Below are 15,132 nucleotides of genomic sequence, written 5' to 3' on the forward strand. Positions count from 1 at the left end.
TTCAGGTCTCAGCTCAAATGTCTTTTTATTAGAGAGGCCTTACTTGACTCCTCTCTACAAAGTACTAACTGCCTCCCTCTTACTTGTTTTATTTCTCATGAGCACTTATCTGACACATTACACAGCTTCTTATTTTTTTTGTAGATCTTTTAAAATTTTTATTTTATATTGGAGTATAGTTGATTAACAATGATGTGTTAGTTTCAGGTGTACAGCAAAGTGATTCATTTATACCCATACAAGTATCCATTCTTTTTCAAATTATTTTCCCATTTAGGTTATTACAGAATACTGAGCCGAGTTCCCTGTGCTCTACAGTAGGTTCTTGTTGCTTATCTATTTTAAATATAGTAGACACAGCTTCTTATTTGTTGACTGCCTTGCTTTCCTTGCAGAATATAAGTTCCCAGAGGGAGGGAACTATGCTTTTGTTCACTGCTATTCCCATAGTACTGAGAGCAGTGCCCGGCGCACAGTAGCTGCTCAGCAACCACCTGTGGAGTGGGTGCATGAGCGTGCCCTGTCTGAAGGGGTAACCTCAGTGAGTGTTTTCCTTAGTAATTTGTATCAGTCTAGAGAGATTTAATAAAATTAAGTCCAGTGAAAGATAATTGTGTGTGTGTGTGGTGGAGACGGGAAAGGGGATGCTGGGTGGTGAGAGAGGTACAAATATTGAATGTTCCACAAAGCCATATATAATGTTAAAAAAATAATAGCTAGGTGAGAACTGTGTTTGAGAATAAATAATTTTGGAAATAACTGAGTCTGGTTCAGTTTATCAGTTCACTGTAGTTTTTATTTATTCAGCATTAAGAGAAAAACATCACAAAGCAAGTGACCCAAAATAGCACATTTTGTGCATTTCTTCAGCCCCTTGGCAGCATCATGCAGATGTGTTCACTCTGGACTGACTTTTGTGTGAACCTCCCGGCTCTTCACCCGCAGCTTGTTGACCTGGGACTCGGCAATGTCAGCCCGTTCCTCGGCCTCCTCCAGCTCGTGCTGGAGCTTGCGGAATTTGGCAAGGTTAGCGTTGGATTGCTCCTCCTAAGAAAAAAGTTGTGAGAGTTAGACTTTGTGGTTCTTATTGCACTTGTCACAAACAGGATTATTTCCTCAACTCAGATATTTCCTTCTTATGGTTTGTTTGTCATATCTGATTTCAAATCCAGACAGAGGGCTTCCCTGGTGGCGCAGTGGTTGAGAGTCCGCCTGCCGATGCAGGGGACACGGGTTCGTGCCCCGGTCCGGGAAGATCCCACGTGCCGCGGAGCGGCTGGGCCCATGAGCCATGGCTGCTGAGCCTGCGCGGCCGGAGCCTGTGCTCCGCAACGGGAGAGGCCACAACAGTGAGAGGCCCGCGTGCCGCAAAAAAAAAAAAAAAAAAAAAAAAAAAAAACAGACAGAATTTGTAACTTCAATTACATTTTTCACGCTAAAGAATGAAAGAAGAAACAGTTTTGAAATGGAAGAGACAAGCTCGTTGTGTCAAACCCATGTATACGTGAAATCTATTTATGATGTATGGACTGGGTGGAAAGGAGGAAGAGACCCATGTACGCTTGGTCACAGGGGTTAGAAAGTAAATGTAAAGTCAAATTCTAACTTTGGGAAAATGCCAGTTGAAATGTTTTTGCCATATATTTTGACTCTGGTATACAGAGACGCTGTGGGTGGGGGGATGGGGATAGGAAGAAAGTATGCCCTCTGTTGGTTGGACTTACTACCATGCGTGCCTCTCCCTTTCGTGTTCCCTTTTCTTACCTCTTACCCACTACATTGTGTCTGGGAGAGTGGGGAACAACCAGGAAAAGTGAAGCTGGAGAATCTTCCAGCGCATCCTAATTTGCTACAGCGAATGTGCAGGGATAAGTCCCTGCTGATGACACTGGTAGTGAGTCAGCTGGGGTAACAGATTTCTGTTTGGCTTTTGGGAACAGTTGATTTTGTGCATTTCTAGAGGGAGAGGAATATTTATCATGGTGGTAGATTTTCTGCTGGATGGTTCTTTGCAGCTATCAAGTAAGGTGGGTTATTTGGAATTTTCTTTTTTTCCCCTGACCCCTACAAATTGCTTAATAATAAAAATGTCTTGAAGTCTTATTCTATAATTAGAATTTGGGGGGAAATTCATATTTATATCATCTCTTTTAAAATAAGAATGACATATTCTTACTTGGTCTCTTTCTCATTAACACATTCTCTTAATACACTTTCTACCCTCAAAGAAGTTTTCTTCTTCCCTCAAGGGCTTAAAGATACTTACAGCCTCCTCAGCTTGTCTCTTGTACGATTTCACCTTTGCCTGTAATTTATCTACCAGGTCTTGCAGCCTGAGAACATTCTTGCGGTCTTCCTCAGTCTGGAAGTTTGAAAAAAATGGTCTGCATTGAATCCAACGAAATAAACCCACTACAGGTGGTGAAGTAAATCACTTTGATATGATGGCAGGTGGGCCTGGGGTAAATGTGGTCAACTCTGAGGCTTCCTTCATAGTATTAACAGTAGCCACTCTTGTTAAATGTCCACTGTGTGCAGGCACCATATTGGAGAGTTATACACGTCTCTAATCCTTACGTCCCTACTCTGGTGAGTAGATGTTTTTATTCTATTTTACAGGTGATGAATTAAGGTTTAGAGTGTTAGGTAACCTATCCAAGTTTATAAAAGTAAGAGAGGCCAAACCAGGACTAATACCAGTTTATCTGTCTTTGAAACCTATATTCTTTCCTCACTTACACTGTTTTCTAAAGGCCTTCCTGATTTTCCTAGCTTAGGAAAGGGTCTGTGATAGGTGATTGTGCCATTTGCCTCTTGTATATATATCAAGTTAATATGTAGCTATTTGTGAGTACCACATAGTCACCAGGTTTTCAGTTTCCCTTTGTGCAGGAAGTCTGGATATTCTAGAAAGCTCTTCCCCTTACCTGGTAGGTGAGTTCCTTTACTCTTCTCTCGTGTTTCCGCAAACCTTTAACAGCCTCAGCATTACGTTTCTGCTCACTTTCAACCTCTCCTTCAAGCTCACGTACCTACAATCAAGAAAGATATTTATATAGTCAGTCTTGGGGGATGTTAATTAACTCAGGACCTACTGAAGATATTGGGTGGCTGTCCCCAGCCATAGGATAAGGATGGGAGCCAATATACAAGAAGAGAGAAGGATGGGGGAGTGCCGTTTTCACTTCCCGGATTCAGAGCGATTGAGAGACCCACCCTGGCCTCCAGCTTCTGGATCTGCTTCTTCCCACCCTTCAGGGCCAGCTGCTCAGCCTCGTCCAGGCGGTGCTGCAGGTCCTTCACCGTCTGCTCCAGGTTCTTCTTCATGCGCTCCAGGTGGGCGCTGGTGTCCTGCTCCTTCTTCAGCTCCTCGGCCATCATGGCCGCCTAATTAGTAAATAAACCAGTATAATAAACCTGGTAATGGCAGGTAACACACAGTTTCATGAAACAAATGCTCATTTGCTCACGTCAGTGATGGCCTTCTTGGCCTTCTCTTCTGCATTGCGCGATTCTTGAATTACTTCTTCCACTTCACTCTGAAGTTGTGAAACATCATTTTCCAATTTTTTCTTGGTGTTGATCAGGCTGGTGTTCTGTTAAAAGTAGTGGAAATTTACAGGACCTGCAGTTTGCACACTTGGGGTTTTACAAATGTATTACTCGTTGGCTTATGCAGGGGACCTAATGGCAACATTTCACTGAACTTTAAATATTTGTTCAGTGCAAAATGTTAATCATTTGCAGGGTTGGTTCCCCCTGCCCCGCCACTGCCCCAATGTCCATCTGATTTATGCATAAGAACGTGGAGGTTCAAGAATGTCTATATTAGTTAATTGCTTTTTCAATTATATGTCAACCAGACATTGCTAGTGTTCTGTCCTTAAAAGGTTGGAAATATTAGAAAAGAGTAGATTCTTTTTGTGAGAGCCTGGTACCGAGAGTTTCTCAGTTAGAAGGAATCTATTCTCTGTTAACTTGAATGGTTTGCTCCCTTGGGGAATACTGAATTACTCTTACGAAGACATTTTCTTAAAATTTCAACCCAGTGGTCCTCTAAGGGAAGCAATATCACCTCAGTGGGTATTTGGAAATGTACGGGGGTGGATATTTTTGGTTGTCAGAATAACTAGGGCGTGCTGCTGCATTTAACGCCCGGGCTGGTCAGTGACGCTAAATGTCCTGCAAGGCACAGGGACTGTAGACATAGCAGTGCTGAACGCTGAAGTGCTCCTGATGAGAAACACTACGTGGAACATTTTCAGATTTTGGAGTCAACAGATATCTTTATTCAAGTTTATTCCACACCATGGTTTTCAAAATAATCTAGAGTCAAATCTTATTTTTAAATAAAAAAAGTAATACCCCTGCCCTGTTTTGGTAGAAAATCTTAAAAAGAACACACAGCAAAAAATCATCTATAATTGCATCACTTCAAGGTAATTGCAATTAATATTTTAAAGCATCTCCCCGATCCTTTTAAATATACACATATTTATAAAAATAGAGTACTTCCATATTATAATTCTGAGTTGTCACTTTACGGTACACCAGCGTTTGTTTGATGTGAGGGTCTCACCTGGGTGTGCAGGAGCTGGACGCGCTCGCTGGCGTCCAGGAGCTCCTGCTCCGCCGTCTTCCTGCTCCTCTCCGTCTGCTCCAGGGTGGCCCGCAGCTCCTCGATCTCGGCCTGCAGCAGGTTGGCTCTGCGCTCCACGATCGCCAGCTGCTCCTTCAGGTCCTCCTGGCCCCGGAGAGCATCATCCAGGTGGAGCTGGGTATCCTGTTAAGTTAATAAAAAGGCTTAGACACCCTGAAGAGGATGTGAACATCCCAGGAAATGAACTGGAAGAATGGGTTGGTGCCAGGAACGGGAAATGACAGGCCTGTCATTTGAATGAGCATGAAAATGGGGATGTCACCTGCTTAGGTGAGAGAGGATTATCAGGAGACTGATTCTTGTTGTGTTTTATGCCATCAACTGGTTATTTTTCATGTGCGAGTCACCAGTATCTATAACTTATGGAGCATTTTCCATATGCTGTACCCAGCACTTGACGTCTGTCTTCTCACTTCATCCTCACAAGTAACCCTATGAGGTGGGTAGTTTCATTCTTAATTTGTAGAAGAAACAGAGGTTCTGAGAGGTTACAATAACTTGCCTAAAATCAGGCAGCTAGTAAGTGACAAAACTAAGACTCAACCTCAGGCCTATTGGTGCCAAAGTCTTTTCATTTCACTCATATCATAGCTTATCTCTGGGCTTCTGTTTGTTCTTTTATATAACGTTTCTTTAAAAGTAATATATTCGGGGCTTCCCTGGTGGCGCAGTGGTTGAGAGTCCGCCTACCGATGCAGGGGACACGGGTTCGTGCCCCGGTCCGGGAAGATCCCACATGCCGCGGAGCAGCTGGGCCCGTGAGCCGTGGCTGCTGAGCCTGTGCATCCGGAGCCTGTGCTCGCAACGGGAGAGGCCACAGCAGTGAGAGGCCCGCGTTCCACACACACACAAAATATATATATATATATATATATATTCGGACTTCCCTGGTGGCACAGTGGTTAAGAATCTGCCTACTAATGCAGGGCACATGGGTTCGAGCCCTGGTCCGGGAAGATCCCACATGCCACTGAGCAACTAAGCCTGTGTGCCAGAACTACCGAGCCTGCGCTCTAGAGCCCGTGCTCCGCGACAACAGAAGCCACCGCAATGAGAAGCCTGCGCACCGCAACGCGGAGTAGACCCTGCTCGATGCAACTAGAGAAAGCCCGCATGCAGCAACAAAGACCCAGTGCAGCCAAAAATAAATATATATTCTATGTGTATTTATTTTTAGCTACCTCCATACTATGAACTGTATAATTTGTTAAAAGGAAAAAAAAAAGATGGTGTAACAAGAAGGTGTTGTGATGAATGGGAGATGGATGGGTCACTTCCCTGACTTGTCTGGGCTGTTAATGTGGACCCATCTACCTTCAGGATCCCTTGGGTGTTTCTGTAGTTCCTCAAGCTCTCTGCTGCCAAGCGGTTGGCGTGGTTCAGCTGGATTTCCATTTCATTCAGATCTCCCTCCATCTTCTTCTTGACTCTCAGGGCATCATTCCTGCTCCGGATCTCAGCATCCAGCGTGCTCTGCATGGTCTCCACGACTCTAATGTGGTTCCTCTTCAGCTGGTCAATTTCCTCATCTTTTTCAGCGATTTTCTTATCAACTTCAGACTTGACTTGGTTCAACTCCAGCTGGATACGCAGGATCTTTCCCTCTTCGTGTTCAAGAGATGCCTTAACAAAACAGTGATCAATTAATTAATAATCAATTAATAATGGGAAATGAATATTTGGAGGGTATTCCCTTGTGAGCCAAACTCTTACTAATATCAGTTTGTCTAATATTACAAAGTACAATAAAAGAGCTCTAGGACCCTACTAGGTAAATCATCCTTTAATTTATTCAGTCATAGACTTTATTGGGCAACTCTGTAATAAGGGTGCTTTGTAAAGTATAAAGGGCTATACAAATATTATTCATATGAGTAGTAACTAAAATTATATGATTAAACTTACGTGTAGTAAACAGGAATTCTCTCCCGTTCTATAAATTAAAATGTTCACGTGATATACTAATTCCTGTTGTAGAAATTCTCAGTTTTAAAACATATATAATTTTGATTACAAGATATGTGTCCATTGTAGAATGTGGGGTAATTTATAAAAACAAAACTTTCCTATTTTTCCTCCACTTAGAGGTACAAATTTAATGTGGTACATTTTTTCTCTAGCTTTTTTCCTATTTATATATATTTATACATGATAAAGTTATATTGTATATGCAAATGTGTGTCTTGCTTTAAAAATTATCCTCTACCATAAATATTTCCCCATATTAACTACATTTAATGGCTGTAGAAAATTGCATCATTTGGATGTCCTATAGTTTGCTTTACCTTGTTTTTGGATTGGACATCTTGTGTTTAAACTTTGCCTCCATTTAGGATAATTTTCTTGGGTTAGATTCTTAGAAATAGAACTGATAGGTCATATTATTACATTTTTAAGACTTTTGATAACTATTGCCAAATTGCCCTTCATAAAGGTTATATGAGTTCAGATTCTCACCTGCTCTGTAATAATGGATCTGTCTCATAGTACCATTGCCCGATGAAAACAGTGGTGTTTCCACCAATGTTTATCTTTGATTTTCCCCCCACAACATCAATATACGTACCTCTGCTTCCTCTAAGGCAGCCTGAATTTCACATTTCTCTTGTTCCACTTGCTTCTTTATTTTCTCCAGTTCATGGATTTGCTTCCCTCCCTCAGCAATCTGCTCAGTGAGGTCAGAAATCTCCTCTGTGGGTGAACAGAAGAGAGAAGTGGTCAGACTGATATAACATGGAAAGGTCTTTCCAGGGCCATATAGGGTAGGGAAGTTCAAGAGCACTCACGCTGCAAGTTCTTATTTTCTCTCTTTAGCATTTCAAGTTGTTCCAGGGATTCCTCGTAGGCATTCTTGACCTTGAACAGCTCCGTACTGAGAGAACGGGATTCCTTCTGGGAGCCCTCAAGTTCAGCCTGGGTTTCCTCATACTTCTGTTTCCATTCTGATAGGACCTGAAAAGCAGTAAATTGTCAGCTAATGGAAGGAGAAAGGGAGACTAAGTAAAACATCGATGGAGTTTGAGCAGGCTGGGCCACCTTGTCAAAGTTCCTTTGCTTCTTATCGAGAGCTGCGCAGGCAGCATTAGACCTCCCCATGTCAAGCATGAGGTCCTCCACTTCATTCTGGAGCCGCTGCTTGGTCTTCTCAAGGGAAGCGCATTTGGCGTTCACGGCTTCTACATGTTCCTCAGCTTCCTGCAGACGCTGGGCCAGCTTCTTCCTAAAAAGTTAGCCAGGCAGTCAAGGAGAGAGGTCAGGAACAGGGGCAAGTGCTAAACTCCTCAGCCCACTTTCATAGTCCTTTTTCTACAATGTCAAGTAGCATGGTTTTCAAAACTGTGGTAGCCAGAACTGCTTTCTAGATGGATTAAACTGTGAAAAGGTCCAAAGCGGTGAACAGCTGTACTCAAGTCCTTTTAGTTGTTGAATTGTTAGAGGCCATTGTTGGAGCTGACACTGTGTGTATGTATCTTACAGACATTGTATGTATGTATCTTACAGCATATGATTTCAGGATTTTCAGGGCTTCTGATTGAGTATGGTATGGAGAATGATTAGCCAGGGCAATTCTATTGATTGATTTATATCTCATCTCATTCCAAAAAGGATTTGAGACTAACTCGATATTTTATTGGTCACAGATATACTGGGCATATTCTTTTGCTTTCTCAGACTTTCCATTTTATTTTATATACTTTTCTTCCTAGAGAAAAATAGCCAGTTTCTTCTAATAATATATATTTGGTCAGTCTCACCTGAGAGAGGAATGGATAAATAAATCAAGATAATTCATGTAGTCTAAGCAAAGGCAGGGTTTTTCTTTTTATTCCTTCTGAATTGTCTATGTTCTTGCTTTACTCCCAATTGTGTGCCAACTATACATGCCTAATGTACACAAAAACCTTTAGCCCTAATGCTCTAGAAGATCTACCTGAAGGTCTCCTTTGGTCTGTACCCAGACTAAGGCTTTACTTTATTCAGACTAACCCTGAACATTATGCACAGTTCGGATGGCCTCCAGCATGAGTTTTAAGAGATCTGTCTTTGTGCTACAGTACTTAAGAAGGTGGTCTCTGGAATCAGAATGTCTGGTTCTAATCCCAGCTGTACTATTTATTAATCATATGCTCTTGTGTTAGTTGGTTAACCTCTTACAGTCTCAATTTCCTCATCTGTGAAACAGGGATACGAATAATAATGCAATGTAATGTTGCTAAGAAAACGAAATGAGTTAATGTACGATAGTATTTGACACACAGCATGCACTTAGGGTAGCTTCTGCTTTTGTCATCATCATCACAGCTGTTTTCTGGGAGTTGCTGAGCTGGGCAGCTAGGAAACCATGTCATGTCCCTCCTCTAGAGTTCACAGCACACACTTGGCCTCCTCCAGCTCCTCCGTGCGCTGGATGGCATCCGTCTCGTATTTGGTCCTCCACTGGGCCACCTCGCTGTTGGCCTTGGACAGCGCCCTCTGCATCTCAGCCTTGGCTTCCTGCTCCTCCTCATACTGTTCCCGCAGCAGGTCACAGTCGTGGCGGGAGGACTGCAGGGCGTGGGCCAGGGCGCTCTTGGCCTGTGGAGGCATGAGTTCAGTGACTTAATTCATTTCTTCAGTGATATTTAACTTACACACTTAAAGGAGAACCTAACTGAATATGTTTAGATTTGATCAGTCAAGAATACTTTTGGTAAAACTTACTTTAGTTTCTTCCTCTAGCTGACATTTCAGCTCCTCAATCTGCTGCGTAGATGCTTGTTTGGTCCTTGAAAGCTGAGAGACCAAAGCATCTTTCTCATCCAATTGTCGGGAATATTCACCTAAGAATTACCGAAGTAAAGGAATTTGTTCATGGCATAAACAAACAAGCCTAAAGTTTGTATATATAATTATATGTACATGACAAATATATACTTTATCTAATTATAAATATTGTTACAGAACTGGCTAGATTAAAAAGCAGTATTGCTATTGTAGTGTAACAAATAAACTAGTCTGCCGATTCTTTCTTGCTTTTTTAAATTTTTTCTAACCCGCTCAGTAAGTTCCTATAGTTGATTACTCCCCTCTGATATGGGAGTATTGCTATTAATTCAGAACCCCCGGAATTGCTTTTGTCTAGGCCATAATCGCGGGCCTGAGGGAGATCTCTACCCGCTTCCGTCTGCAGGCGCGCTCTCTGAGCCGTCAGGTCACTGAGCAGCCGCTGCTGCTCTTCCTCCTTCGTCTTGAGTTCACTCACTTGGTCTTCTAGAGCGCGGCACATCTTTTCAAGGTTTCCCTGCGGCACAGGTACCCATGAAAGATGAGACATTGAATACAGTAAAAAAAAAAAAAAAAAAAAAAGTTACCACTGGATTCTTAAAATATTTTTAGAGTGAATAAATTTACGTCAAGTGTGAGTAGAAACTGATGGCACCAACTCTATGGAACATGTTAGGATTCAGGTATGATGGGTGCATAATCTCCCCGAAGTGCTCATTGTTGGAACTCATTCATTTATCCCAATGATACTTGACACTGACAAAGTAGATTTTGAAATAATCTTAACAAATTATATCCAGCATTTAAAAAAAATGAAATAAAATGGAATATATTAGAATACAAAATTTTAGATCAGTGCTACAAACTGCCTACAAACAATGTTTAACGCCAGAGAACAATGAGGGTCCTTACAGGTTATTAACTCTGCTCATTTGAAGACAGTATTGGGTACCTTGGCTTTGGAAATGGTCTCTGCATTACTGCTAAGGTCGTCGATCTCCATCTTCAGCTCACTCTTCTCCTTCTCCAGCTTCTGCTTGACCCTCTGCAGGTTGTCAATCTGCTCCCCCAGCTCGGCCACACTGTCCGCATGCTTCTTCCTCAGCGTGGCTGCCGTGGCCTCGTGCTGCAGGGTGGCCTCCTCCAGGTCCCTGCGCATTTTCTGGAACTCGGCCTCCCGCTTCTTGTTCATCTCAATCTGGGCCGAAGTGGCCCCGCCGGCCTCTTCCAGCCGCTCGCTGATCTCCTCCAGCTCCCGGGAGAGGTCTGAGCGCTGCTTCTCTGCTTTGGCGCGGGAGGCCCGCTCTGCCTCGATCTCCTCCTCCAGCTCCTCGATGCGGGCCTGGCAGTGGCAGAGCACATTACCATGAACTCACCTCAATTTCCGTTTTTTTGAGCGCAGAAACAAGTGGAGGTGAGATGACTCACCTGCAGCTCTTTGATTTTCTTCTGTAGTTGAATTTCTACTGCCTGCTCATCTTCAATTTTGCTTAGCAGATTGCTGATTTCAAATTCTTTCCTTTAGACAGAAGAACAAGGCGTATTAGTGCCCATAAGAATTGAAAGATGATGTCGCGTAGAATTTTTTTTCTGGAGTTCCTACTTTTTAAGTTTCTCATCAAGTTGCTGTTTGTCATTTTCTATATCTACTATGGATTCTTGGGCCAATTTTAGGTCACCCTCCAGTTTCCTCTTGGCTCTTTCTAGATCCATTCGAAGTTTCTTTTCTTGTTCTAGAGACCCTTCAAGCTAATGAGAAAATAAACTTTGTTAAAAATTTAAAGTATATTAAAAAAAAACCTTTCAGATGGATATTAAAAACACACATCATCCACTTGCTGTTCTAGCTTGGCTTTAGCTTTGTTCAGGGTGTTCACTTTGTCCTCTTCTGCCTGCAGGTCATCCAGGGTCTGCTGGTGGGCCTCCTGGAGGGCCTTCTTCTCCTTGGTCAGCTTAGCTATGACTTCGTCCAGGCCTGCCATCTCTTCTGTGAGGTTTTTCACCTAGAAAGGTTAAGGAAGTGATTATCTCTGCTCTAAAGCAGCTTAGTTAGATGGCAGAGTCTCTATATGCTGTATACAAATATATTTCATACCTTGTTCTCTGTGGCATGTTTCTCCTTCTCAACCTTGGCCAGTGTCAGCTCAAGGTCATCTATGTCTTTCTTCAGTTCTGAACATTCGTCCTCCAGTTTCCTCTTCTTGGCCGTCAGCTCAGAATTGATCTCTTCCTCATCCTCAGCTCTCTCAGTCACCTCTTTGATCTTTGCCTCCAGCTGGATTTTGTTTTTAATCAGTTGCTCACACCTTTCCTCTGCATCAGCCAAGGCGTCAGCTTCCTGTGGAGAGATTTGCTGAGCTGTTTAGAGAATTTGTTACTTATTTTGAACTTGTTCTTTGCACAAAATAGTAGTGTTTACTGAAAGCTAATGAATTTTTCAGTATGAATATAAATTAATTGAACATTCCATTGTCTGGAGAAACATAGCTAATTAGATATGGCACTATAGATTTAGAAACAAATTAGCCTGAAAAATGACTGGATTGAAGCAATTGACTATTTTAAAAAGTATTGTGTAGAAGAGTGGAAGGACCAAAGGAAGCCTGGGTTCTTGTCCCAAATTTGCCTCCATATGTATGACCTTGGGCAAATTGATTTACTCCTCTTACCCTCAATTATCTCATGTAATTAAAGAGGATTGGAATAAATGATTGCTAAGAGCATTTCAACTATATTATTCAAAGATTTCTGACTTAGTCAAATTGCCTCAAACAACTAGTTGCTACATTGAATTTTAAAAAGAAAAACTACGTAACATTATGCCTATAAATTTTCCATGAAGCATTTTTCATATACTCAAAACCTCCCTGATAGACCATAACAGTGCTGTATAATTGCCCAAGGCTTCCATTTCCATTTTAAGAATTACCTACTAGTCTCAAAATGAATATTAGACTATATAGGAACTTGTAATTTTGAGAAACTACATAACTCAGTGAGGTTTTTATAAATGATTAAAGGACTCATAAAAATCAGTTCAGCCACGACCTTATTACTCTGGGCTGGGGAATTTCTTTAACTTCTCAGTGTTTGTTTATATCTTAAGTTTTTAAAATGCTTAAACGTTTGATAATGAGGACTTTGAGGGTTCCTTTGCTTTTATTTTTAATAGTCATACACTCAGTATATATTTACTCACTGACTAATGATAATACCTATGAAAGAGGTTAAGATGAAGAGGCTGTGATTGGGAAAATGTAACCTTCATATAAGTGAGCTTATCAGAAGGAAAAGTTGAAAATAGCTTAAACATTTTAAGAAAACTATCCTTTTTTTTTTTTTTTACAGATTTCTTCATGACATTGTTGGGCTTGTTGGGCCAAGGAAATGGGAGGTTGTATTTGGCCACAGTGCTGATGCCAAGCCTGCCCCCACTCTGATTACAACTTCTTCTTTAACCAATAAACAGAGGCCTTGAGAACTCAGGGTCAGTATCACAGGAAGAATCACAGAGGTCACTAGCTCTGTCTTCCACCGTGGTAGTTCAGTTCAAGTAACTGCAAATGAATTTATTGAGCTAAATCCTGGGGGTTGAGGAAAAGAGATACAGAGAGAAATAAGAATAACTGTCTTTTATGAGTGTAAATACAATCTCATACACTTGTATTCAGGAAGTAGGGCTCTTACGACTGGGATGAAGCAGGCAGGGCAGATGAGTAAAATGACTGAGATTTGGGGGCTTTGCCTTTCAACTGCTTCCTTCGTGCCTATTAAATTTGTGGTATTGTTAAATAACTTCTACAATCTCCCATTTTCCATTTGCAATTTGGAAGTAGTCGGTGCCTTACTTCTTCACAGGAATATTGAAAGTTAAGTGAAATACTGAAAAAAGCAACTAGAAATTTTCTTTTTCAAGAAAAGGCCATTTGTAAATCCAGAGTGTATGTGAATTCCAGAAAAACTTCCGTGACATGGTGCATTCAGCACACAGGGTACTCACAGATTGAACCTGGAGCTGCAGCTCATTTTTCTCTTTCAAGAGAGTCACCATTTTTTCCTCTAGTTCCTTCCTTTTGGCCTCTGACTTGGCGAGTTCATCTTTGGTTTTCTGGAACTCTTCCTTCATGGTGGTCATCTCCTTCTCGGTTTCTGCGCTCTTGAGGAGGGGCTTGATCTTGAAGAAGAGTTTCATCCAGGGCCAGTGCTTGACGTTCATGAAGGCACGTACATTATACTGGATGCAGAAAAGGGCTTCTCTGAAATGACCGAAAAGTATCAGTGTAGATTGATCCATTAGAGACAATGTTATTGTTAGTATTAGTTTTTTACCTACACACTCCCCTTTTAATGACCCCCCCCACATGTAAGTGATGTGTCAAATTCTGTATATTTCATATGCAGGACACACACACACAACACACACACCCTCGCACTCAGAGCAGTCCTCAGTATGACCACTTTGCTAATGTGCACTGCTCATGCCGAACGATTGTGTGTTCTCAAGTCCCTGTCACATTAGCAAAGAAGCTGACTTTAGAGGAGGAATCCTTTGTATATATGAGCAACACATACGATTTGAAGAACATTTGAGAAATCACAATATTAGTGACTTGGGAGTGGGTGTGGCAGGTGTAAGTTAATTGTGCTGCTTGGCCTTTGGCACACTGACGTGACCTGTGAAAGGGCATGGCTCGCTTTCCTAATTGCCCACCTAAATTGATCTTATGGTTTACCCTGTTTTCCTCGAAACCTCTCCTCTTATTTTAATCGCTGCCAAATTATCTACTCCATAAACAACTTTTGTTAGTTTCTTCACCTAATAGACTGGCTTTTCTCGAGTCCTTTCAAATGCCTACTTCTTACCTGCTCAGTTAGATTGTTAATGTCTGCAGAGCATTTAGCATGGATTGAGCTACGAAATTTGTTTTATTTAAATAACATTTTAAAATAGTAATAAGGGATATTCCTTCTGAACACTGTAGCAATAGACTGGCAAGGTTTACCTGCCTTATAACAATGTGTTTGCCTCTTCAAGCTTGTTAAAATGGAGATTCTATTTCTATAGGTCCAATTTATAAGAACCATATCTCTGAGAAGGCAGATATCATGCCATAAACTATAATGTTGACACATGGAAAAGACTTGGGAACACTTATATCACAGAAGTAAATGAGTACAGATGAGCAAAATGAATGCAAAACGTGTGTGTAAGGACAGCAGTAGTGCTGGGTGGATGGGTAGGATGAGGTTAATTAGAGGAGGCGGAAATGGAAGTTTTGAATTGGTAAAGAGATAAATTAGGCTGAGAGGGGAGCGCTTGTGCAAACAGGAGAGAAGGAGATAAGCAAATTGTTTAGCCTGGCTGGAAAAGGCTGTGCGGTGGGAGATGATAGATGAGGTAGGGAATAGAGAGTGGCCTTGACAGACACACAGCCAACTTGGATTCGATGTGGGAGACCGTGGGGAACCGCAAACAGATACAGTGTGATGGAAATAGTGTTTACTGCGAACGATTCCTGCTGCTGTATGTGAGATGAATGAAAGGGAGAAACTGAGGGAGGAGAGACGTTTTGAAGAGAATCCCAGTGTGAGGGGTTAAGCAGAGGCTGATGTGTTGTAAGAGTGAGTTTGGAACTGGGTGAGAAGTGCATATTAACCACAAAATGAAAGAGTTAATGAATAAGGAAGAGCGAGGTAAAGTCCCTAAG

The 15,132-nt window shown here is 41.8% G+C and overlaps 1 protein-coding gene across 1 annotated transcript in view; it reads right to left on the reverse strand.

Moving 5' to 3' along the window:
* Positions 1 to 764: 764 nt before the first annotated feature.
* LOC136137935 (myosin-8) overlaps positions 765 to 15,132 on the reverse strand; it is a 29,045-nt gene continuing 14,677 nt past the window's right edge. Inside the window, exons 21-39 of the mRNA XM_065896339.1 lie at positions 13,425 to 13,680; positions 11,520 to 11,762; positions 11,251 to 11,427; positions 11,028 to 11,173; positions 10,853 to 10,943; positions 10,377 to 10,766; positions 9,815 to 9,941; positions 9,362 to 9,480; positions 9,039 to 9,235; positions 7,697 to 7,880; positions 7,447 to 7,612; positions 7,227 to 7,351; positions 5,975 to 6,283; positions 4,580 to 4,783; positions 3,471 to 3,596; positions 3,217 to 3,387; positions 2,928 to 3,032; positions 2,267 to 2,362; positions 765 to 1,047 (exon numbers count right to left, since the gene is read on the reverse strand). Of these exons, the coding sequence (XP_065752411.1) occupies positions 898 to 1,047; positions 2,267 to 2,362; positions 2,928 to 3,032; positions 3,217 to 3,387; positions 3,471 to 3,596; positions 4,580 to 4,783; positions 5,975 to 6,283; positions 7,227 to 7,351; positions 7,447 to 7,612; positions 7,697 to 7,880; positions 9,039 to 9,235; positions 9,362 to 9,480; positions 9,815 to 9,941; positions 10,377 to 10,766; positions 10,853 to 10,943; positions 11,028 to 11,173; positions 11,251 to 11,427; positions 11,520 to 11,762; positions 13,425 to 13,680 (3,382 nt within the window). The 3' untranslated portion in view covers positions 765 to 897. The remainder of the gene's footprint in view (positions 1,048 to 2,266; positions 2,363 to 2,927; positions 3,033 to 3,216; positions 3,388 to 3,470; positions 3,597 to 4,579; positions 4,784 to 5,974; positions 6,284 to 7,226; positions 7,352 to 7,446; positions 7,613 to 7,696; positions 7,881 to 9,038; positions 9,236 to 9,361; positions 9,481 to 9,814; positions 9,942 to 10,376; positions 10,767 to 10,852; positions 10,944 to 11,027; positions 11,174 to 11,250; positions 11,428 to 11,519; positions 11,763 to 13,424; positions 13,681 to 15,132) is intronic.

Source organism: Phocoena phocoena, chromosome 19 (genome assembly GCF_963924675.1).
Source record: "Phocoena phocoena chromosome 19, mPhoPho1.1, whole genome shotgun sequence".
Taxonomy (NCBI): domain Eukaryota; kingdom Metazoa; phylum Chordata; class Mammalia; order Artiodactyla; family Phocoenidae; genus Phocoena; species Phocoena phocoena.